This window comes from Aotus nancymaae, unplaced genomic scaffold, assembly GCF_030222135.1.
Source record: "Aotus nancymaae isolate 86718 unplaced genomic scaffold, 86718_ANA_hifiasm-v0.15.2.pri h1tg000088l, whole genome shotgun sequence".
Classification (NCBI taxonomy): Eukaryota; Metazoa; Chordata; class Mammalia; order Primates; family Aotidae; genus Aotus; species Aotus nancymaae.
Genome location: NW_026988503.1, coordinates 14,994,013 through 15,013,249, shown reverse-complemented (window position 1 = coordinate 15,013,249; position 19,237 = coordinate 14,994,013). Strand labels below are relative to the sequence as shown.

The window sequence follows — 19,237 nt, the reverse complement described above, 5'->3', positions numbered from 1 at the left end:
TAAAAGTTGAAGTTGAAAATGCCTGGGAGGGGATGGATACCCCATTCTCCATGATGTGGTTACTACACATTCCATGCCTGTATCAAGGTATCTCATGTACCCCATACACATATGAACCTACAAAGTACCCACAACAATTTTAAATGGAAAAAGGGGAAAAAAAAAAACCAACAAGAAAATGCCTGGGGAGAGTCTACAAAGTTGACTAAATTTTATATCAGTTGCCATATTTACTTCTTGCCTTCCTTCTGACCTCTTCTTTTCCACCTACATGTGTTCCCGAAGAAAAGCCAAATGGAGATGCTCTGCCTTAGTTCTTTCAAAGTAATAATATAAAAGTATTCAAGGAACTGTTATTACCTTTTTTTTTTTTTTTTTTTTTTTTTTTTTTTTTTTTTTTTGCTGCAGACTCTGTTCCTGAGACACAGCCCACCCACGCAGATGCAGACATGAGCACATACCAGTTGCCTCAAATTTCCAGAGCTCTGAGCTTTGCTCTCTGGAAGAGAACATCAGAGGACATCCAACTATAAAATGTGAAAATGTGGCGGATCCTAATTTTCTTCATAGCAGTTGTAATAAGAAATTAAAATAGCTTTACACCATACCCGTATATTGAACTTATTTGAACGTATACTCTCACTCTAGCACCATATTGAAATTCATCAAAATTCAAATAGCTATAAATGAAACATGAATGGTAATAATAACTTGAGATGTTGAAATAATTCCTCAGGGTGATTTAGATTTTATAAACATAGTTATCAAAAAGAAAAATAGCATTCTTTGCCCCCAAGAGTAAAAGATTCAGATAAAAATGTTTTCCTAATGAGCAGTGTGCTTGAGTATAGTATTATTACAGGAAAGATCAAAATTCCAGTCATCCTTGCTAAATTGCATGTCTGCTAACTTCAGCTATTTTGGGATTTTTAGAAGTTAAACCATTTCCGAGTCACAGGAGAAATATGCACGGTTCCCCTGTGCATGGAAACAAAATGCAATCTATTCATTCCATCTCCTTATTTAAATTTTTTTGAAAATTAGGTGAATCTGATGATTTATGCAACAACCTTTCAACATAGCTTATTGTAATCTTAGGATGATGGTAATAATAGATACCATTTGTGACTGCTGGACTTTATGTACTTCACTTATAATTCTCATATAAATTCTACATGAGAATATTCTTGCTTAAGGTATTAATTTGCCCAAGAGCACTCAGAGTAAGCGCCAAGAATAAAACCAGGTCTCACATCAAAGTTTGAGCTCTGCTCATGAAGCAATGACTTTTACATAATTGTTTGAGATCCTAATGTCTTTTTTTTGTGCAGCCACTATATTTTATGCCGTGATCTCAATATCATGTTCTCAATCAAGCACTGTGGGAACACTGAATTTCCATATTACCAGGACCAGAAGTTTCAAAGTGAAGAACTTTTCATAATGCAGCCACTTAGTGGGAAAGGGTAGCAATTGGATATTAGGAAAATTATTTTTCTCTCTTAAAAAGTTACATCTGATAGAATCTCCAAACTCAATGCAAGAGGTGTGTATTTCTCCTGTGCAAGATCACTTCCCCAACTGGGTTGTAGAAAATCACTACTCTAAGTATGACCTTGGGGCCAACAGCCTTAAGATTATCTGACTGCTTGTTAGAAATGCACAATCTCAGGCCTCACCTACCAGCTGAATCAGAATTTGCGTTTTAATAAGATCTAGACTGTCATATGCTCGTTAAAGTTTGAAATGCCCTGCTACCCTACCCCACCCTAGGTTCCTCATTATTCCACTTCTTTCCGTTTTCTTAATTTCTCTCTATTGGTTTTTTTCCCTCACATGAAAACATTATTTTAAAAAGTCCTCTGCTGATTCTGCACCCCCATTTCTCTTCTTTTCTCATCCAAGTGTCATGAAGGAAGTTTCTATACTTTCTGAATCCACATTTTCTGTTCATTTCTCAACACACTGCAGCATAGTTTAGTCACCTACCAAGTATCTGGCCATTACTATGTGCTAAGCACTGTATTAGACTCTGAGGATAAAATGGTATACAAAAGACATAGTCCTGTCCTCGAATTACTATCCCAAAAATCATTTTGACATAGATCACCACTGATTTCTTGAACTGTCAATTCTGGGAAGCACTCTTTATTTATTATCAATAGGAGAACACAGCTGTCCTGCTTAAGTCAGATATTGAAGAGATTTTGCAAAAATACAACAGTGCCACTCTTCTCACTAACTTTATTAAGAAAATATTTTTATAAAAATGTTATTTATGTTAACATGTGATAGGCTTATTTTTAGTTTAGTTTTAAATGAACAAATATTCCTAAAATTAATTTTAATTTTTTCTTTGTTTGAGACAGAGCTTTGGTCTCATTGCCCAGGCTGGAGTGCAATGACACAATCTCCGCTCACTACAACCTCCGCCTCCTGGGTTCAAGTGGTTCTCCTGCCTCGGCCTCTCGAGTAGCTGGGATTACAGGCACCTGCCACCATGCCCAGCTAATTAATTTATTTTAATTTCTAAGAGATAGAGATCTATAACTCTCTAGGCTGCTCAGTAATTTTTAGAGTATAAGGAGCTCCTGATGTTAAAAAGTTTGAGAACAACTGGATTTCATATTAAAACCTTGTTGGTTGCTCAGTGATATAGTTTGGATATTTGTCCCTGCCCAAATCTCATGTTGAAATGTAATTCCCAACTTTGGAGGTGGAGCCTGGCAAGAGTTGTTTGCATCATGGGAACATTCCTCATGAATGATTTAGCACCATCCTCTTGGGGCTGTCCTTGCACCAATAGTGTGAGTTGTTGCAAGATCTGGTTGTTTAAAATTGTGTAGTACTGCCCCCTCACTCTCTCCCTTGCTCCTGCTTTCACCATGTGAGGTGCCTGCTTCCTCTTCACATTTTGCCATGATTGTAAGCTTCCCGAGGCCTCCCTAGAAGCCTCTAAGCACTGCTATAGAGGCTGCAGAAGCTGTAGAACCTGCAGAACTATTAGCCAATTAAACTTGTTTCCCTTACAAATCACCCAGTCTCAGGTGTTTCTTTATAGCAATGCAAGAATGGTCAAACACACTCAATAAATCCCCAGTATCTACATAGGCGTCAACTCTAGAATATATAATACATGTGAATAAGTTGCTGTAAACACTTTCTCTCCTATATTTGGTTAACTTAGCTATAGAAGTCACTTTCAAGAGATCAGGAGAAGATGGCCAAATTAAAAGCCTCACAGGACCAAATTAAAAGCCTCACCAACCATCCTCCCCACAGGAACACCAAATTTAAGAACTAACTACACATAAAGGCACCTTCGTAAGTACCAAAAATCAGGTGAGCAATTACAGTACATTGTTTTAACTTAAAATCACTGAAAGAGGCACTGAAGAGGGTAGGAAAAACAGTCATGAATTGCTGTCACCATCCTTCCCCTATTCCCCAGCAGCAGTGAATCTGTGTCCTTGGGGGAGGGAGAGTACAGTGATTATGGGACTTTGCATTGAAACTCCATGCTGCCCTGTCACAGTGGAAAGCAACACTTGGCAGAACTCAGCCAATGCCCACAGAGGGAGCATTTAGACCAGCCCTAGCCAGAGTGAAATCATCCATCCCAATGGCTGGAACTTGAGTTCTGGCAAGCCTTGCCACTGCAGGCTAAACTGTCCTGGAATCCTAAATAAACTTGAGAGGCAATCTAGGCAACAAAGTCTGGACTTGAGGGGCACATGACCTAGTGGGGAACATCAACCAGGGCAGCCAAAGGAGGGTTTGCACCATCCCTCCTCCAGGGAGCGTAGCTCACAGCTCTGAAAAAGACTCCTTTCTACTTGAGGAGAGGAAAGGGAAGAGTAGAGGACTTTGTCTTACAACTTGCAAACCAGCTCAGCCACAGTAGGATCGTTCACCAGGCAGAGTCATGAGGCCCCCAGGTGAGAAGCTAGCTCCCAGATGACATTCCTAGACGCATGCTGGGCCAGAAAGGACACTGTTGCCTTGAAAGGAAAGACCCTGGAAGAATTCATCACCTGCTAAGTAAAAAGCCCTTGGGCCTTGAATAATCAGCAGCAGCAGACAGGTAGTACATACCATGGGCTTTGAGTGAGACTCTGAGATGTGCTGGCTTCAGGAGTGACCCAGCACACTCCCTGCCATGGTGGTGATGAGGAGAGACTCCTGCTTCAGAAACACAGAGGGAAGAGTGAAAGGGGTAGTTTAGGTACCAGCTCAACCATAGCGGGGCAGAGCACCAAGAGGGTTCTTGAGGTCCCTGATTCTAGGCCTTAGCTCTTGGACAGCATTTCTGGACCTGACCTGGGCCATAGAGGAGCCCATTTCCATGCTTCCCTGAAGGGTAAGTCCCAGGCCTGGCAGCAATCAATCAACTACAAGCTGATTGGAGAGACCCTGGGGCTTCAGTGAACACCAGGGGTAGCCAGGCAGTACTCACTATAGGCCTGGGGTGAGAGTGGCCACAGAGAGAGACTCCTCTGCTTATGGAAAGAGGAGGAAAGTGTGGGAAGAACTTTGTCTTGGGGTTTGGGTGTCAGGTCAGCCACAGCTGAATTAAGCACCAGGTAGATTTTAAGATTTCCAACTCCATGCCCTGGTTCCCAAATGACATCTCTGGACTGACCCATTGCCCAGGGGCACTCACTACCATGAAGGGAAGGACACAAGCCTGGCTGGCTTTGCCACCTGTTGATTGTAGAGTCCTAGGGCCTTGAGCAAACATAGGTGGTAGCCAGGTAGCGGTTACACCAGGCCTTGAGCAAGGCCCAGTGCTGTACTGGTTTCTGCTCTGACCTAGCATAATCCCAGTGGTAGTACCACAGGCGTTCTTGTGTTAGCCCTCTCCCAGCTCCAGGCAGCTCAAAACAGAGAGGCAGGGGAAGGCCATTGGTTTGGGAGAGAGTAAGGAAAGCGAACAAGAGTCTCTGCTCAGTAATCCAGAGAATTCTTCCAGATCTTATTCAAGACCACCAAGGTGTTACCTCTATGAGTCTGCAAGAATCACCATGTTACTAGGCTAATGCAGATATGGTTGCAGTGACCAAACACTTAGATGACAACACCCAAGTCCCTTCAAATACCTGGAAAGCCTTTCCAAGAAAGGTGGGTGAAAACAAGCACAGACCCTGAAGACTACAGTGAATACTCAACTCTTCAATCCTCAGACACCAATGAACATCCACAAGCATCAAGAGAATCCAGGAAAACATGACTTCACTAAACAAACTAAATAAGGCACCAGGGACCAATCCTGGAAGGACAGAGATATGTGACCTTTCAGATAGAGAATTCAAAATAGCCATTTCAAGGAAACTCAAAAGAAACTGACAAATATCGCAGGGGGTGTAAACCTCCCCTAATATCCAGGAAGGGAGAAAATATTACTCCCAATATCACAGAAGGTGTACACCCCACCTGTGATAGTGTTTCTAATAAACAGGGGTGGGGTGAGAAAATGATATTACTCCTAACATTGCTGGGGATGTACACCCTCACTCTGATATTGTTTCTAATATTCAGAAGTCGGGGTGAGATTACTCCCAATATCACACAGTGTGTAGGCCCCCCCCAACCGTGATATTGTTCCAAATAGCCAGTGGGGAAGAGAATGATATTACTCCTAACATCGCAGTGGGTGTACATCTCCCTAGTGTCTGTTTTTAATCTCCAGGGGGTGATAGGATGATATTACTCCCAGTATCACACCAGGTGTACATCCCCCACTTTATATTGTTTCTAATATCCAGGGGGAGATGATGATATTACTGTCAATATCGAAGGGCGTGTACACCTCCCCCGTGATACTGTTTCTAATATCCTAAGGTAGGGAGGATGATATTACTCCCAATATGGCAGAGGCTGTACACAACCCCCTGTGATACTGTTTCTAATATTCAGGGATGGGAGAAAATGACATTACTCCTGGTCGGGCAGAAGGGGTATTTTGTTCCTAATCTCCTGATCTCGCAGAATGATATATCCTTCCTAATATCCAGGGGAATAGAAGGTGATATTGCTCCCAATATCGCATGTGGTGTACACCGCCCCCCGTGATATTGTTCCTAATATCTAGAAGGAAAGAGGATAATATTACTCAATATCACACGGGGTGTACACTCCTTTTGTAATATTGTTAGGAGTATCCAAGGATACAGAGAATGATATTACTGTCAATCTCGAGAAGGGTGTACATCCCCCCCCATGATATCGTTCCTAATATCCGGGAGGAAGAGGATGATATTACTTTCAATATCAATGAAAGTGTACACCTCCCTATGATATTGTTTCTAATAGCCGGGGGAAAGAGAATGATATTACTCCAAATATTGCACGGGGGTGTAAACCCCGCTTGTGATATTAATAATATACAGAAGGGGAGAGGATGATATTATTCCCAATATCGCAGGGGGTGTACATACCCATTATGATCTTGTTTCTAATATTTACCAGAAGTGGAACAATGATACGACTGTCAATATAGCAGAGGGAGTACACCCCCCCGTGATATTGTTCCTAATATTTGGGAAAGAAGAGGAGGTTACTTTCAATATCGAAGGGAGTGTACACCCCCCAGTGATATTGTTCCTAAGATCCAGGGGAAGAGAAAATGCTATTACTCCCAAAATCGCAGAGGGTGTACACCCCTCCTGTGGCATTAGTCATTCAATACAGATGAAGTGTGGATAATATTACTTCCAGTATCGCAGAGGGTGAAGACCCCTTGTGATATTGTTCCTGATATCCAGCGGGGGAGAGGACATTACTCCCAATAGCATAGAAGGTGTACACCTGTCCCTGTAATATAGTTCCAACTATCCACAGAGAAAGAGAATATCGCTCCCAAAATTGCAAAGATGGTATACACCCCATGTGATATTATTCTGAATATCAAGGTGAACAGAGTATTATATTACTTTTAATATTGCAGGAATTGCACATTCTGACTGTGATATTGTTCCTAATATCCAGACAAAGAGAGTCCGTTATCACTCCCAATATTAAAAAAGATGTAGAGCCCCCGGGGATACTGTCCCTGATATGCAGGGGTAAAGGATGTAAAGGATATTACTCCTAATATCGCAGGAAATGAACATTCCCTTGTGATATTGTTCCTAATATCCAGAAAAAAAACAGAATATTACTTTCAATACTGTAAGAGGTGTTCGCCACCCTGTGATATTGTTACTAATATCCACAAGAAAAAAAATTATATTAAACGAAATATTGCATGGGGTGTAACCCCCGCCGTGATTTCGATTCTAATATCAAGAAGGGCAAGGAAGATATTTTTGTCAATATCGCCGAAGTGGGACTCCAACTAGTGTTATTGTGCCTAATATCAAAACAGAAACAGAATAACATTATATTCTCCCTATGATATTGTTCCTAGTATCATATTACTCCAAATATCCAAAGTAGCCGGTGAGGGCACCCCCCTGCCATATGGTTCGTAATATCCACGGGGGCCGGGGTGATATTACTCTCCATATGGCGGGGGGCGCTGTGGGCAACCCCCTGCCATGTGGTTCACAATGTCCAAGCGCGAAACCCCACGTTATGGTTCCTAATCTCCAGGGGCCGCCAGGGTGATATTACTCGCCATAATGCTTGCGGGTCGGGGGGAGGTGGGCGCCCCCCCATATGCTTCGTAATATCCAGGGGCAGCCGGGGTGATATTACTTGCCATATCACAGGGAGTTGTGGACGCCCCCCCACTCCCCACGATATGGTTGGTAATATCCAGAGGCGGCCGGGGTGATATTACTCGCCATATTGCACTAGGGTGCTTCAGGTGACAGACACCACATTTACCCTGATGTAATGATTACAAGTTGGATGCCTGTATCAAAATATCTCACGTACCCCATAAATATGTACACCTACTTCGTAACCATAAAAACAAAAAGTTAAAGATAAAAAAAAGTCACTTGCACTTGATATTTCATGTACAGTTAAAATAGAAAAAACAAAACAAAACAAAAACTGAAGATGGCTCCTAGTCCTTCAAAAACTAAAAGCCTTCACTGGAATACTTGTAACAACTGACCTACGTGCTTTTTTCTTCCAAAAACGGGAAAAACAAGGTTAAAACCATAGTCTGCTTTAGATATTCTTCAAGTTTATATCGCCCATAAGCCGTATTTTCTAAAGTTCTTAAAATCAGTACTTTTGTGCTCTTATCTTGAATACTTCAAAGTACCTGATTGTAGTATTGGAATGTAGTTATAAGAACAAATGTCTTTATCATATTAAGATAAAAAATATTTAAGGTATTTGCATTTTGTTTTAAAATCAGTTCTTCAGAAGAATGCATCTTTTAAGTTATACCCAGACTATGAAATATGATGTTTTGGTCGTGATGGTGAAAAATATGCACAGAGTAACATTCCCCATTATACACTCCCGGCACACTGGTATCAAACGTAAATATTTCTGTAGTGGTGGAAGAAGAGAGAGACTTCTGGTTTCAAATACTTAGCATTCAGCGAGAATAAAGAAAATGCCCCTCTTGAAAAGTACTTTCTTGGCTTAGCCACACAGGAAAATTCAGATGCAATTTTTTTTTGTCATCTTCTCCCACAGGTAAACTCTCAGTAAGCAATGCAACTTTTCATCAGACAGGTTTTACTGCATTTTTAAACAACAGTCTAATTTACAACCCTTGCATGTGCTTCAAGTTTTTCATGTTTAAGATACAAATAAAACCTCAAGCAATTTGTTTTCATCTTGTAGTCATAAAACATGTGCAGGACACAGAGATCCTTTGGCTCTTAAAGGACACACATATTAAACATAACTTATTTATTTGAATATCAATCATGTTTACATGTTGAAAAAGAGCACAGTTCTGAACCAAACAATTAAATTATGCCGTTCGCATTACTTAGCTGATTTTTATTTTAAATTCAGGTTATATTCATATCTACCTTGTGGATTATGAGCTACATTATATATTTCTAAGCAATTTTAAATTAATGTTGCAAAATAGTTTTCAGTATAGATCATATACATTTAGTGTCCCTAAACCAGGGGTTTCCTTATCAATTAGACAGTAAATAATTGCTCATAATATACAGCCTTCTATTGTCTTTATGACCTCCTATATAATATCTAGTTGTAGCCTGTGGAAAAATGTCGTACTGATAGCCGTCATCTATCAAGTAGGTAGAAGGAACAGACAGGTTCAGAACCACTATCCTAAACAAAGAAGTCAAGAGAAAGACTTAGAATTACTTTTATTCAAAAGGAAAACAAGTGAGAATATGCATGAAACTGAGGCATGTAAGGTTGGTCTGATCAACTGGCACCAGTGGTACAAGAAAATTAATTCCCTTCATGATGTGGAATCTTCTACATCACAGTAGTTATGTATGTTAAGGAGGTAAAAGTTCTGAAAATCAACAGAAGCAAAGGAAATGAGAAAACATTTTTGCTGCTATCTGAAAAGAATATATTCCACACTTGATTTTTAGTAGCAATGTTGCTGAGAGCGCAAGGAAGCTCATTTTAAGATCTTACCAGGGAATCTGGTAACATTAACTATTAAACTTTATGTATGTGTATATAAATCCCTCTAAATCTGTTCTTAAAACCTTATATAATGCTCTTTTTTTTTTTTTTTTTTTTTTGAGACAGGGTCTCACTGTCACTGGGGCTGAAGTGCAGTGACGTGATCTTGGCTCACTGCAGCCTTCACTTCCCAGGTTCAAGCAATCCTTCCACCTCAATCTCTCACGTAGCTGGGACCACAGGTGTACACCACCACACCCAGCTAATTTTTGTATTTTTAGTAGAAATGAGGTCTCGCCATGTTGCCCAGGCTGGTCTTGAACTCCTGGGCTCAAGCAATCTGCCCACCTCTGCCTCCGAAAGTGCTGGGACTACAGGCATGCTGAGACTACAGGCGTGAGCTAGCATGCCCAACTGGTTACACAATTTTCAAAGTGGTTTTACTTAACTTCAGCCATGGATTTAAATAAAACAGAGGATTTAGACCAAGGTTATTTACCTTTTGTTTGTGTGAATGTGTGAACATATATAAATGTATACACAAACACACACACATGCACACATATATATACATGTAGATACATGTATATGAGTATACATATATACCCACATAAGATTTACCTAAAAGAAATAAATTTCTATGAATAGGAAAGTTTTTAAAAAGTGATGGAAATATGCCTCTTTGCAATTTTTAGCAGCACCAATAGAGGAATCATAAGCCCATAGACACTTCTTTTGAAAGCTATAGTAGTAAACAAACGTTAATGGCTAAAAGTATCTTTTAAGCTATATTATTTTCATTAAATAAGCAGGTTGTATGTTATACACAGCCCAGTGATAAAGATTACCAAATAAAGCTTGCACACAAATCAAAGATGGAATAAAACAAATTTAAGTCAGATTCATTAAAACATTTTTATAAGGAATCAAAGATAATTTCATTTAAGACAGCTTAAACTTTGATTTGCCATAGAATACAGATAACTTCTGCTTTACTCACAAATGAACACTGAAAATATTTGGGTTAAGTATTATGGGGCTCATAAAAGTTCATCTGTTTCAATAATTTAAAGCAAACCATTATACCCAGTGAAAGATGATGTTCCCAAAAGTCCACCAAGCAAAAATATTTAGTTCTAGCTCATTTCAGTTACATTTTCCCCGCTATCATGGTCATTAACAGCAGTATACAGAAATAACCCACAACTTGATCAACCTTAGTGTCTCCATGAGTTTTCACACAAAGTAAACTATTCATCTTTTCTACAAGTGCCAAATTTTAAGAAAGGGATTAAGCAAAGTATTGTAGGGAATAGAGTTGAGGAGAACTAAAAGTTTACACATAACCTAAGAAGAGAGAAGGAAAAAAGTTTTCAAGCTGTCTGTTCCACAAGGAACTACCACCTTAAACTGTGTGCCAAAGAATGCTAGCTCTAAGTGCTGCTCCATAAAATGCTTAGAAAATGTTGTTCATAACACACGGAATATTTTTTGAAAAAACTGAGGCATTCTATAATTGCCCTCCTCCAAATATATGTGTAACTTTCAAAAAAAAAAATTGTTTAACCCAGTATTTTCAAGATACTTAACTTCATAATCTTTCTTACCCATTAAGAGTTCTGCAAAGTTAGCATTCCGTATAGCATATTTTGAGAAACTATGTAAATTCTATGTAATGTGCCACTGATTTAGGATCTATTAAGAAATCATATGATTAAGAGAAATCCAGGCCAGGCACTGTGGCTCATGCCTGTATTTCCAGCACTTTGGGAGGCCGAGGCACGTGGATCACCTGAGGTTGGGAGTTTGAGGCCGACTGACCAACATGGAGAAGCCCCGTCTCTACTGAAAATACAAAAAAATTAGCCAGGCGTGATGGCGCATGCCTGTAATCCCAGCTACTCAGGAGGCTGAGGCAAGAGAATCACTTGAACCTGGTAGGTGAAGTTGAAGTGAGCCAAGATTGCATCATTGCACTGCAGTCTGGGCAAGAAGAGCAAAACTCCATCTTAAAAAGAAAAAGATACTTGACTTCATTTCTTACCCATTAAGAGTTCTGCAAAGTTAGTGTTCCTCACAGCATATTTTAAGAAACTACGTAAATTCTAGGTAATGTGCCATTGATTTAGGATCTACTAAGAAATCATATGATTAAGAGAAATCCAGCAAGGCAACAGGAAGAAAACTGCTTAGGAATGTTTAAAATATTTAAGATAACACACAAAAGATAAACAATGTAACAGGAATAGAACACCTGGTTATTATTGGTGTGGTAAGCATCATCTGCATATACAGTCTATCAAATTGTTTCAGATTATTTTTTCATCCCTATTGCCAACATTTCACCCACTCCCTTTCAACCATAGAATAATGGTAAGCTTAAATATTTTCCCAAGTTATTTTCCTTGTTATAGTCTATTTTTTCTAATCTAGTGCTTCTGAAACTTTTTTTATTGCTCATGAATAAGCAGGGATCTTGTTTAAAATGCAGGTTTTGGGGATGAGGTCTGAAATTTCTCATTTCTAGTAAGCTCCCATGTAGTACTGATGCAAACACACTTGAGTAACAAAGATCTAATTGATTCTGAAAGCCATGCTTTCTCTATTCTTAACTCAGTGAATTGTACGTAAATATCTATATTCAATTACTAATCAGAAACTTCATTTTGGACCTATCTGGTTTTTCTCCTAACTACTATACTCATTTCAACACAACCCTGGTTTAAGATAAAATGTCTGTACAGTACAGACTTCAAATGTACAATTCAGTTATGATAAATGCATATTCCAAGTAACCCTTACTACCTCCCCTTAAGGTAAAATGTATATACAGTGAAATACAGATTTTTAATGTACAATTCAATGAGTTTTTATAAATTTTTACACCCAAGTAATGACTACACCCCTCCCAAGAAAATACAGAACACTGTCACCACACCAACTCTGTTCCGGCCCAGCTCTATAAATGCCCTTTCACTTTTCCACTGCCTATCCATTTATCCTTAAAGACTCAACTGAAGCCCTTCCTTCTTCAAAGCACACCCAAAATTCACTCATGTACCACCATTTAAATGTATTCATTATTTCTGAGACAGGGTCTGCCTCCATCACCCAGTCTAGAGTGCAGTGGTGCAATCATGACTCACTGCAGCCTCAAACTCCTGGGCTCAAGCAATCCTTCCCACCTCGGCCTCCTGACTAGCTAGGACTACAGGCACATGCCACCGTGTCCAGCTAACTTTTTCATTATTATTATTTTAGAGATGGGGTCTGTTACCCAGGTTGGTCTCGAATTCCTGGCCACACACCTCAACATGTTGGGATTACAGGCATGAGCCACTGCACTTGGCCTCTGATCTACCCCTTTTTTTTTTTTGAGACAGAGTCTTGCTCTGTCGCCAGGCTACAGTGCAGTGGTGCAATGTCGGCTCACTGCAACCTCCACCTCCCGGGTTCAAGCAATTCTACTGACTCAGCCTCCCAAGTAGCTCGGACTACAGGTGTGCGCCACCACACTCAGCTAATTTTTGTATTTTTTAGTAGAGAGGGGGTTTCACCATGTTGGCCAGGATGGTTTCGATCTCTTGACCTCGTGATCTGCCCTCCTTGGCCTCCCAAAGTGCTGGGATTACAGGCATGAGCCACCGCGCCCGGCCTGATCTACCACTTTTAAGACCCAGCCATCATCATCCCACTGAACAACTACAGTGGGCACCTCACAGGTTTTTCTACTTCTATTCTTGCTCCCCTCCTCGATATATTATCCACAGAGTCGTCAGAGTGATCCTTTAAAAAAGCAGGTCCCTGTCCTGCTTAAAATTCTCCAATTTGCAATGAATCCAAATGCCTTTTCCTGTATCACAAAGTCCCTCTTTTTCTGACCTCATCTCTTGCTACTTTCCCTGTTACTTTCTATGCCCTGGCCAATTGAACCTCCTTCCTGGTCCTACAATACAGCAAGACGTTCCTACTTTAGGGACTCCACATTAATTAATTCCTCTGCTCTTCCCTACCGCCTTTATATGACAGGCGTCATTCAGATCTCCACTTCAAAGTCACCTCCCCACAGAAGCCTCCCTGAAAACAAAATCTAAAGTAGCTACTTGGTCACTCCCTGACACAAATCCTACTTTAATTCTCTACACAGCATCTATAGTTGGTATTTATCTTAATGAGTTTGTTATTTAGCTCCTCTCACAATAGCATAAGCTCCATGACTATTAAATTTGTCAACAGTGTTCAATGCTTTAACTTCTGAACCCAGAACAGCATCCATCTCATTACAAGTAAATGCTTAACAAATGTTTTCTTTTTGAGATGGAGTCTCGCTTTGTCACCCAGGCTGGAGTGCAGTGGTGCAATCTCGGCTCATGCAACCTCCGCCTCCAGGGTTCAAGCAATTCTCCTGCCTCAGCCTTCCAAGGAGCTGGGACTACAGGTGTGTGCCACCATGCCCAGCTAATTTTTCTATTTTTAGTAGGGACAGGGTTTCACTGTGTTGGCCAGGCTGATCTCAAACTCCTGACCTCAGGTGATCCACCTGCCTCGGCCTCCCAAAGTGCTGGGATTACAGGTGTGAGCCACCACACCCAGCCAATAAATGTTTTCTAAATAAATAGGTTAACATATATAATATATATTCATATTATGCAGATAGAATTGTGCCTGATATCCCAATACAAAATTTTCTATAAAATCTAAAAAGAAAGCTATTGCTAGTTTTCAAACAAGATAAATCCTTCATAAGAAAAAAAGAGGAGGAAAGTATTGTACCTTTAACTTGGAGCAAAAATAACATAAAACACAGGTTAAGTCAAAGTTGAATTCACATAAAGTTTAATCATCAAGTTAATGAAAATATCAAAATTTTTGAGTTAGTGTATGGCAGAGAAAATTTAAATTTTGTTGCAAATAATACAGTATTTGGTGTTTCCATTATTGACAAGCTATGCTGCAGAAAGAGCAATTGCATTAAATCTTAGTTCATCGGGGTCACGCTCCATAAACTTCTTGCAAACTTCTATGGCATCCTATGAAGAAAAAAAGCAAAAAAAAGTATGATTTTTCAGTGTATAAGTGTTTTGTTTACAAATGATAAACTTCGTATTTTTCTAATTCATGCTAATTTTATACTGCAAACTTCCTTTTCCAAAGGGGAAATAAATAACACCAGAGGAGTGAATAGTTGGGTGCCCTCATTAGCCATGTACAAAAGTATAAGATATAATAAGTGTTCTTTTATTTTGAGACAGAGTTTCGCTCTGTCACCCAGGCTGGAGTGCAGTAGTGCAATCTCGGCTCACTGCAACCTCTGATTCCCAGGTTCAAGCAATTCTCCTGTCTCAGCCTCCCTAGTAGCTGGGACTACAGTCACATGCTACCACACCTGGCTAATTTCTGTATTTTTAGTAGAGACACGGTTTCACCATATTGGTCAGGTTGGTCTCAAACTCCTGACCTCAGCTGATCCACCCACCTCAGCCTCCCAAAGTGCTGAGATTACAGGCATCAGCCACTGTGCCTGGCTGTAAGTGTTCTTAAAATGCTATTAAGGAACTTTTCACCTAAAAATCATGTTTCATTGATTCTAAGCCACACAATTTATTCATGTTTTAAAATCTCTAAAATTAGGATCAAGATACAATTAATGGTATCCTGGATTTGATGAAATCTGGGATATAATGAGTAAGTCTTTCAATACTATTCCTGTCTTTTCAAATTTGACAGCTGTTCATAGAAAGAGCTCTGAAAACCTCTTTGTTGTAGATTTTTAACACTAACTTAAACTTGCTTTTTGAATTTTCTAGAGAGAACAAGGATAAAGAAGTGTCCAAATACAGAGAAAATGTTATACAAGTGACCTTTAGAGATGTTTTAAAGATGACAAAATATTAATAGCACTTAAGATGGGCCAACAAGTTTTATTGTTACCTCTAATAAAGTTTCATCACTAGTTTCACCATGGTTAATTGGAAATGGTTTCCGCCCATCTGTGGAAAGCAGACAAACAATTGAATGCTTAGCTGTTTCTACAGGATAATGTATTTTCAACTTCCATTTTCCAATTCCCACAGTGAGGCAAAAAAAGTTAAAAGCCATTTTAAATAACATATCCTAAAACAAATGTTTTGATATGCTAACCATGAATATTTTTTATGAAAGGTTATTAGTTAGACCTTTGCTTCCATGTTTGAAAGCCTAAATTATCTTCATGAACAGAATTTATTACAATGCTGGCTTTCATTTCCTGAAAATAATATGCAAAATTACTGTTAGTTTTTTAACCAAGCTTTTATTCTTAGAAATTTAAAAAATTTCTTTTCTCACTTTAAATAGGAAGACCTCAAGTAAGACAGACATGTTAAAAACAATGAAAGGGAACCACACTATCATAGTTTATACAACACTACCACTAATTGTGTACTACCAATGCAGTGATATAGCGGAATAATCCAAATAGCCCAGAGTTATTTTACTGATCACCGAAATAACCAAGTTCACAATCAACTTAAATAAACTAGTACTTTTTGAATATTATAAAAAAAGAAAAATTCCAGAATTATTTAAACTCATGCTAACCCAAAGTCAACTGATAATTATATATCCAAATCCATAATTTCAGATGTCTTGTAAATGGCTCCTCATTGAGTTCAATCCACAAAACACAGCCCCTTCTACAATTCCATGGTTTCTAACCATAATAAAAATTTCTGAATATGCGTATAGTAATAGACTTGGTTAGACACTTTTTAGAAAATGAATGAAAATTAACACAAAAATACATTTCCATGTAAGGTAATATTAATTTCTATGAATTATATCATCAGAATTTGTGATTCCTATTTTTGGACTAACATTGAGATAAATATTCAAAATCCTAAAGAAACTTTTCCCTAAATTGCAATGCCTGGGACGTAATTCCTAAAATTTCTAAGAACCTTTTCCTATAACTATATTACACATGAACACTTCATTATCTCTATTTCTATGAACTTATACTACCTTTCTAAATTGTAATGTACATTTCTCAATAATATAAAACATATTCTAATATATCCTTTTGTGGCAAATGCTTATTCTTCAATAGACTGTTTATATTTATTTGACTATCATATTCATCATGTGCCACCCCACTTTGGATTTTTAAAAATCTTTACATAAAAGCAAAAGTACAAATAAACAATGTAGGTTGTTCCCTGCCTATCCAATTATAAATTGATATACATTTTTTCCTTTTGTATTTTTCTTTCTTTTTAATTTAGAGATAGGGTCTCACTTGTATTGCCCAGGCTCAACTTGACCTCCTGGGCTCAAGCAATCCTGCCTCAGCTTCCCAAGTAGCTGGTACTGCAGGCACATGCAACAGCACCCAGCTTAGTATATGTATTTTCCTGGTTTCCATCATCTTTTTGTGTGTCATTCATGAGACTAAAGAGCTAATAAACTCAGTTATGGCTGGGTGTGGTGGTTTATGCCTATAATTCAAGAAGATTGCTTGAGGCCAGGAGTTCAACACCAGCCTGGGCAACACAGTTTAATAAATTAGCCAGGTATAAAGGCACAAGTCTGTAGTCCCAGCTACTTGGGAGGCTGACGCAGGAGGATCACTTGAACCCAGGAGTTCGAGGATGCAGTGAGCTATGATCATTGCACTGCACTCCAGCCTGGGCAACAGAGTGAGATTCTGTCTCTAAAAAAAAAAAATAATAAAATAAATAAATACAAATAAAAATTAAACGGCAGTGAGCAATTCTCCTTCGAATGCAGCTATTTAAAGTAACATATAATTAATTTCAATTATTATAGACTAAGACTGTTAAACAATTGATCCTGAAATGTCAGAACTGTGTAGTTTCTTTTTAGAATAGCAGTACAGAACAAAGATTTATTACGATTTTTACTTTCTTTTTTTTTTTTTTGGAGACGGAGTTTCAGCCAGGCTGGAGTGCAATGGCGCAATCTTGGCTCACCGCAACTTCCGCCTCCTGGGTTCGGGCAATTCTCCTGCCTCAGCCTCCTGAGTAGCTGGGATTACAGGCACGCGCCACCATGCCCAGCTAATTTTTTGTATTTTTAGTAGAGACGGGGTTTCACCATGTTGACCAGGATGGTCTCGATCTCTTGACCTCGTGATCCACCCGCCTCGGCCTCCCAAAGTGCTGGGATTACAGGCTTGAGCCACCGCGCCCGGCCCGATTTTTACTTTTATTCTAATCCTGAGGTTGGCTAACTTCAGCCCATCGGCCAAATCCAGCCCTCACTGTATTTTTAATGCCTCCTTTAAGCTAAGACTGGTTTTTATGTTTTTAAAAGACAGTATGTTGCCCACAAAACCTAAAATATTTACTACTTGGTAAATATTTTACAGAAAAATTTTTCCAAAACAATAAAATCTAAAATTTGCTGTTGTTCCAAACACCACTACCACAAAACTGTCATTTGCCAACAACTTTGGGTGTAATTTAAGTAAATGCATACCCTGCAGAAGAATCCATGAGGCTCAGAGACTGTCACACTTACAGGCCCCTTCTAAGAGAGGGAGGAAAAAGCTGCAATTTGTGCATAGGTCATGTAACCTAAAAATCTCAGTCCAAATGGGCTGTGCCACTTACAGGCTGGACAGGGAAGACAATAGTGGCCTGACTCTTTGGTAGTAACTAAGCAATTCATTCAGAAATTGTTTTTTGCATAGTTTGAGCACAAGACTACAGAGAAAGGTGACAGCAGAGTTGGACAAGAGACAAGAGACATGACAAACACCACGAGATGCTTTTTGTTGCAGATAACCAAGTATCAGCTACCATCAAATACCCAAGGACAGCCAATAACATGAATGATGGAGCTTAAAAAGCAGACACTATACAGAAATAAAAACTTTTAAAAAATATACAGGCTTAAAAAACAGAGATTATACAGAAATAAAAACTTTTAAAAAGTGTACAGGCATGCCTGAGAGATACTGTGGGTTAGCTTCCAGAATGCCACAATAAAGCAAATATTACAGTAAAAGGAGTCACAAATTTTGTTTCCTAGTGCATATAAAAGTTATGTTTATATTACTCTGTAGCCTATTAGGTGTACATTAGCATTATGTTTAAGAAAACAACGTACACACCTTAATTAAAAACACTTTATTCTAAAAAATGCTAATGATTATCTTAGCCTTCAGCAAGTCGTCATCTTTTTGCTGATGGAGGGGCTTGCTTTGACATTGATGTCTCCTGACTGAACAGGATGGTGGTTGCTGAAGGCTGGGGTGGCTGCGGAAATTTCCTAAAGTAAGACAATAATGAAGTTTGCCACATTTGACTCTTTCTTTCGTGAAAGATTTCTCTGTAGCATGTGATGCTGTTTCACAGAATTTTACCCACAGCAGAACTTCTTTCAAAAATGTTGTCAATCCTCTCAAATTCTGCTGCTGATCAATTAAATTTATGTAATCTTCTAAATCCTTTGTGGTTTGTGGTCATTTTAACACCGTTCATGACTTCTTTATTAGGAGTAGATTCCATCTCAAGAAATCAGTTTCCTTGCTCATCTATAAGAAGCAACTTCTTACTTGTTCAAGTTTGAGCCTGAGATTGCAGCAGTTCTGTCATATCTTCAGACTCCCCTTCTAATTCTCGTTTTCTTGCTGTTTTCACCATATCTGCAGTTAGTTCTTCCAGTGAAGTCTTAAATTCCTCAAAGTCATCCATGAGGAGAGAAC

General features: G+C 39.0%; 1 protein-coding gene and 1 long non-coding RNA gene across 3 annotated transcripts in view; one reads left to right on the top strand and one right to left on the bottom strand.

Moving 5' to 3' along the window:
- Nucleotides 1-15,587, top strand: part of LOC105730673 (uncharacterized) — a 28,708-nt gene extending 13,121 nt beyond the window's left edge. Inside the window, exons 2-3 of the long non-coding RNA XR_001110539.3 lie at nt 3,188-3,342; nt 15,336-15,587. This is a non-coding gene — a long non-coding RNA (uncharacterized LOC105730673). The remainder of the gene's footprint in view (nt 1-3,187; nt 3,343-15,335) is intronic.
- The window catches only part of UCHL3 (ubiquitin C-terminal hydrolase L3), a 55,712-nt gene continuing 50,816 nt past the window's right edge, over nt 14,342-19,237 (bottom strand). Inside the window, exons 7-8 of one of the 2 annotated variants that reach the window (XM_012472045.2) lie at nt 15,460-15,518; nt 14,342-14,558 (exon numbers count right to left, since the gene is read on the bottom strand). In XM_012472045.2, the coding sequence (XP_012327468.2) occupies nt 14,475-14,558; nt 15,460-15,518 (143 nt within the window). In that variant the 3' untranslated portion in view covers nt 14,342-14,474. The remainder of the gene's footprint in view (nt 14,559-15,459; nt 15,519-19,237) is intronic. The other variant, XM_012472046.3, reaches the window with a different exon arrangement.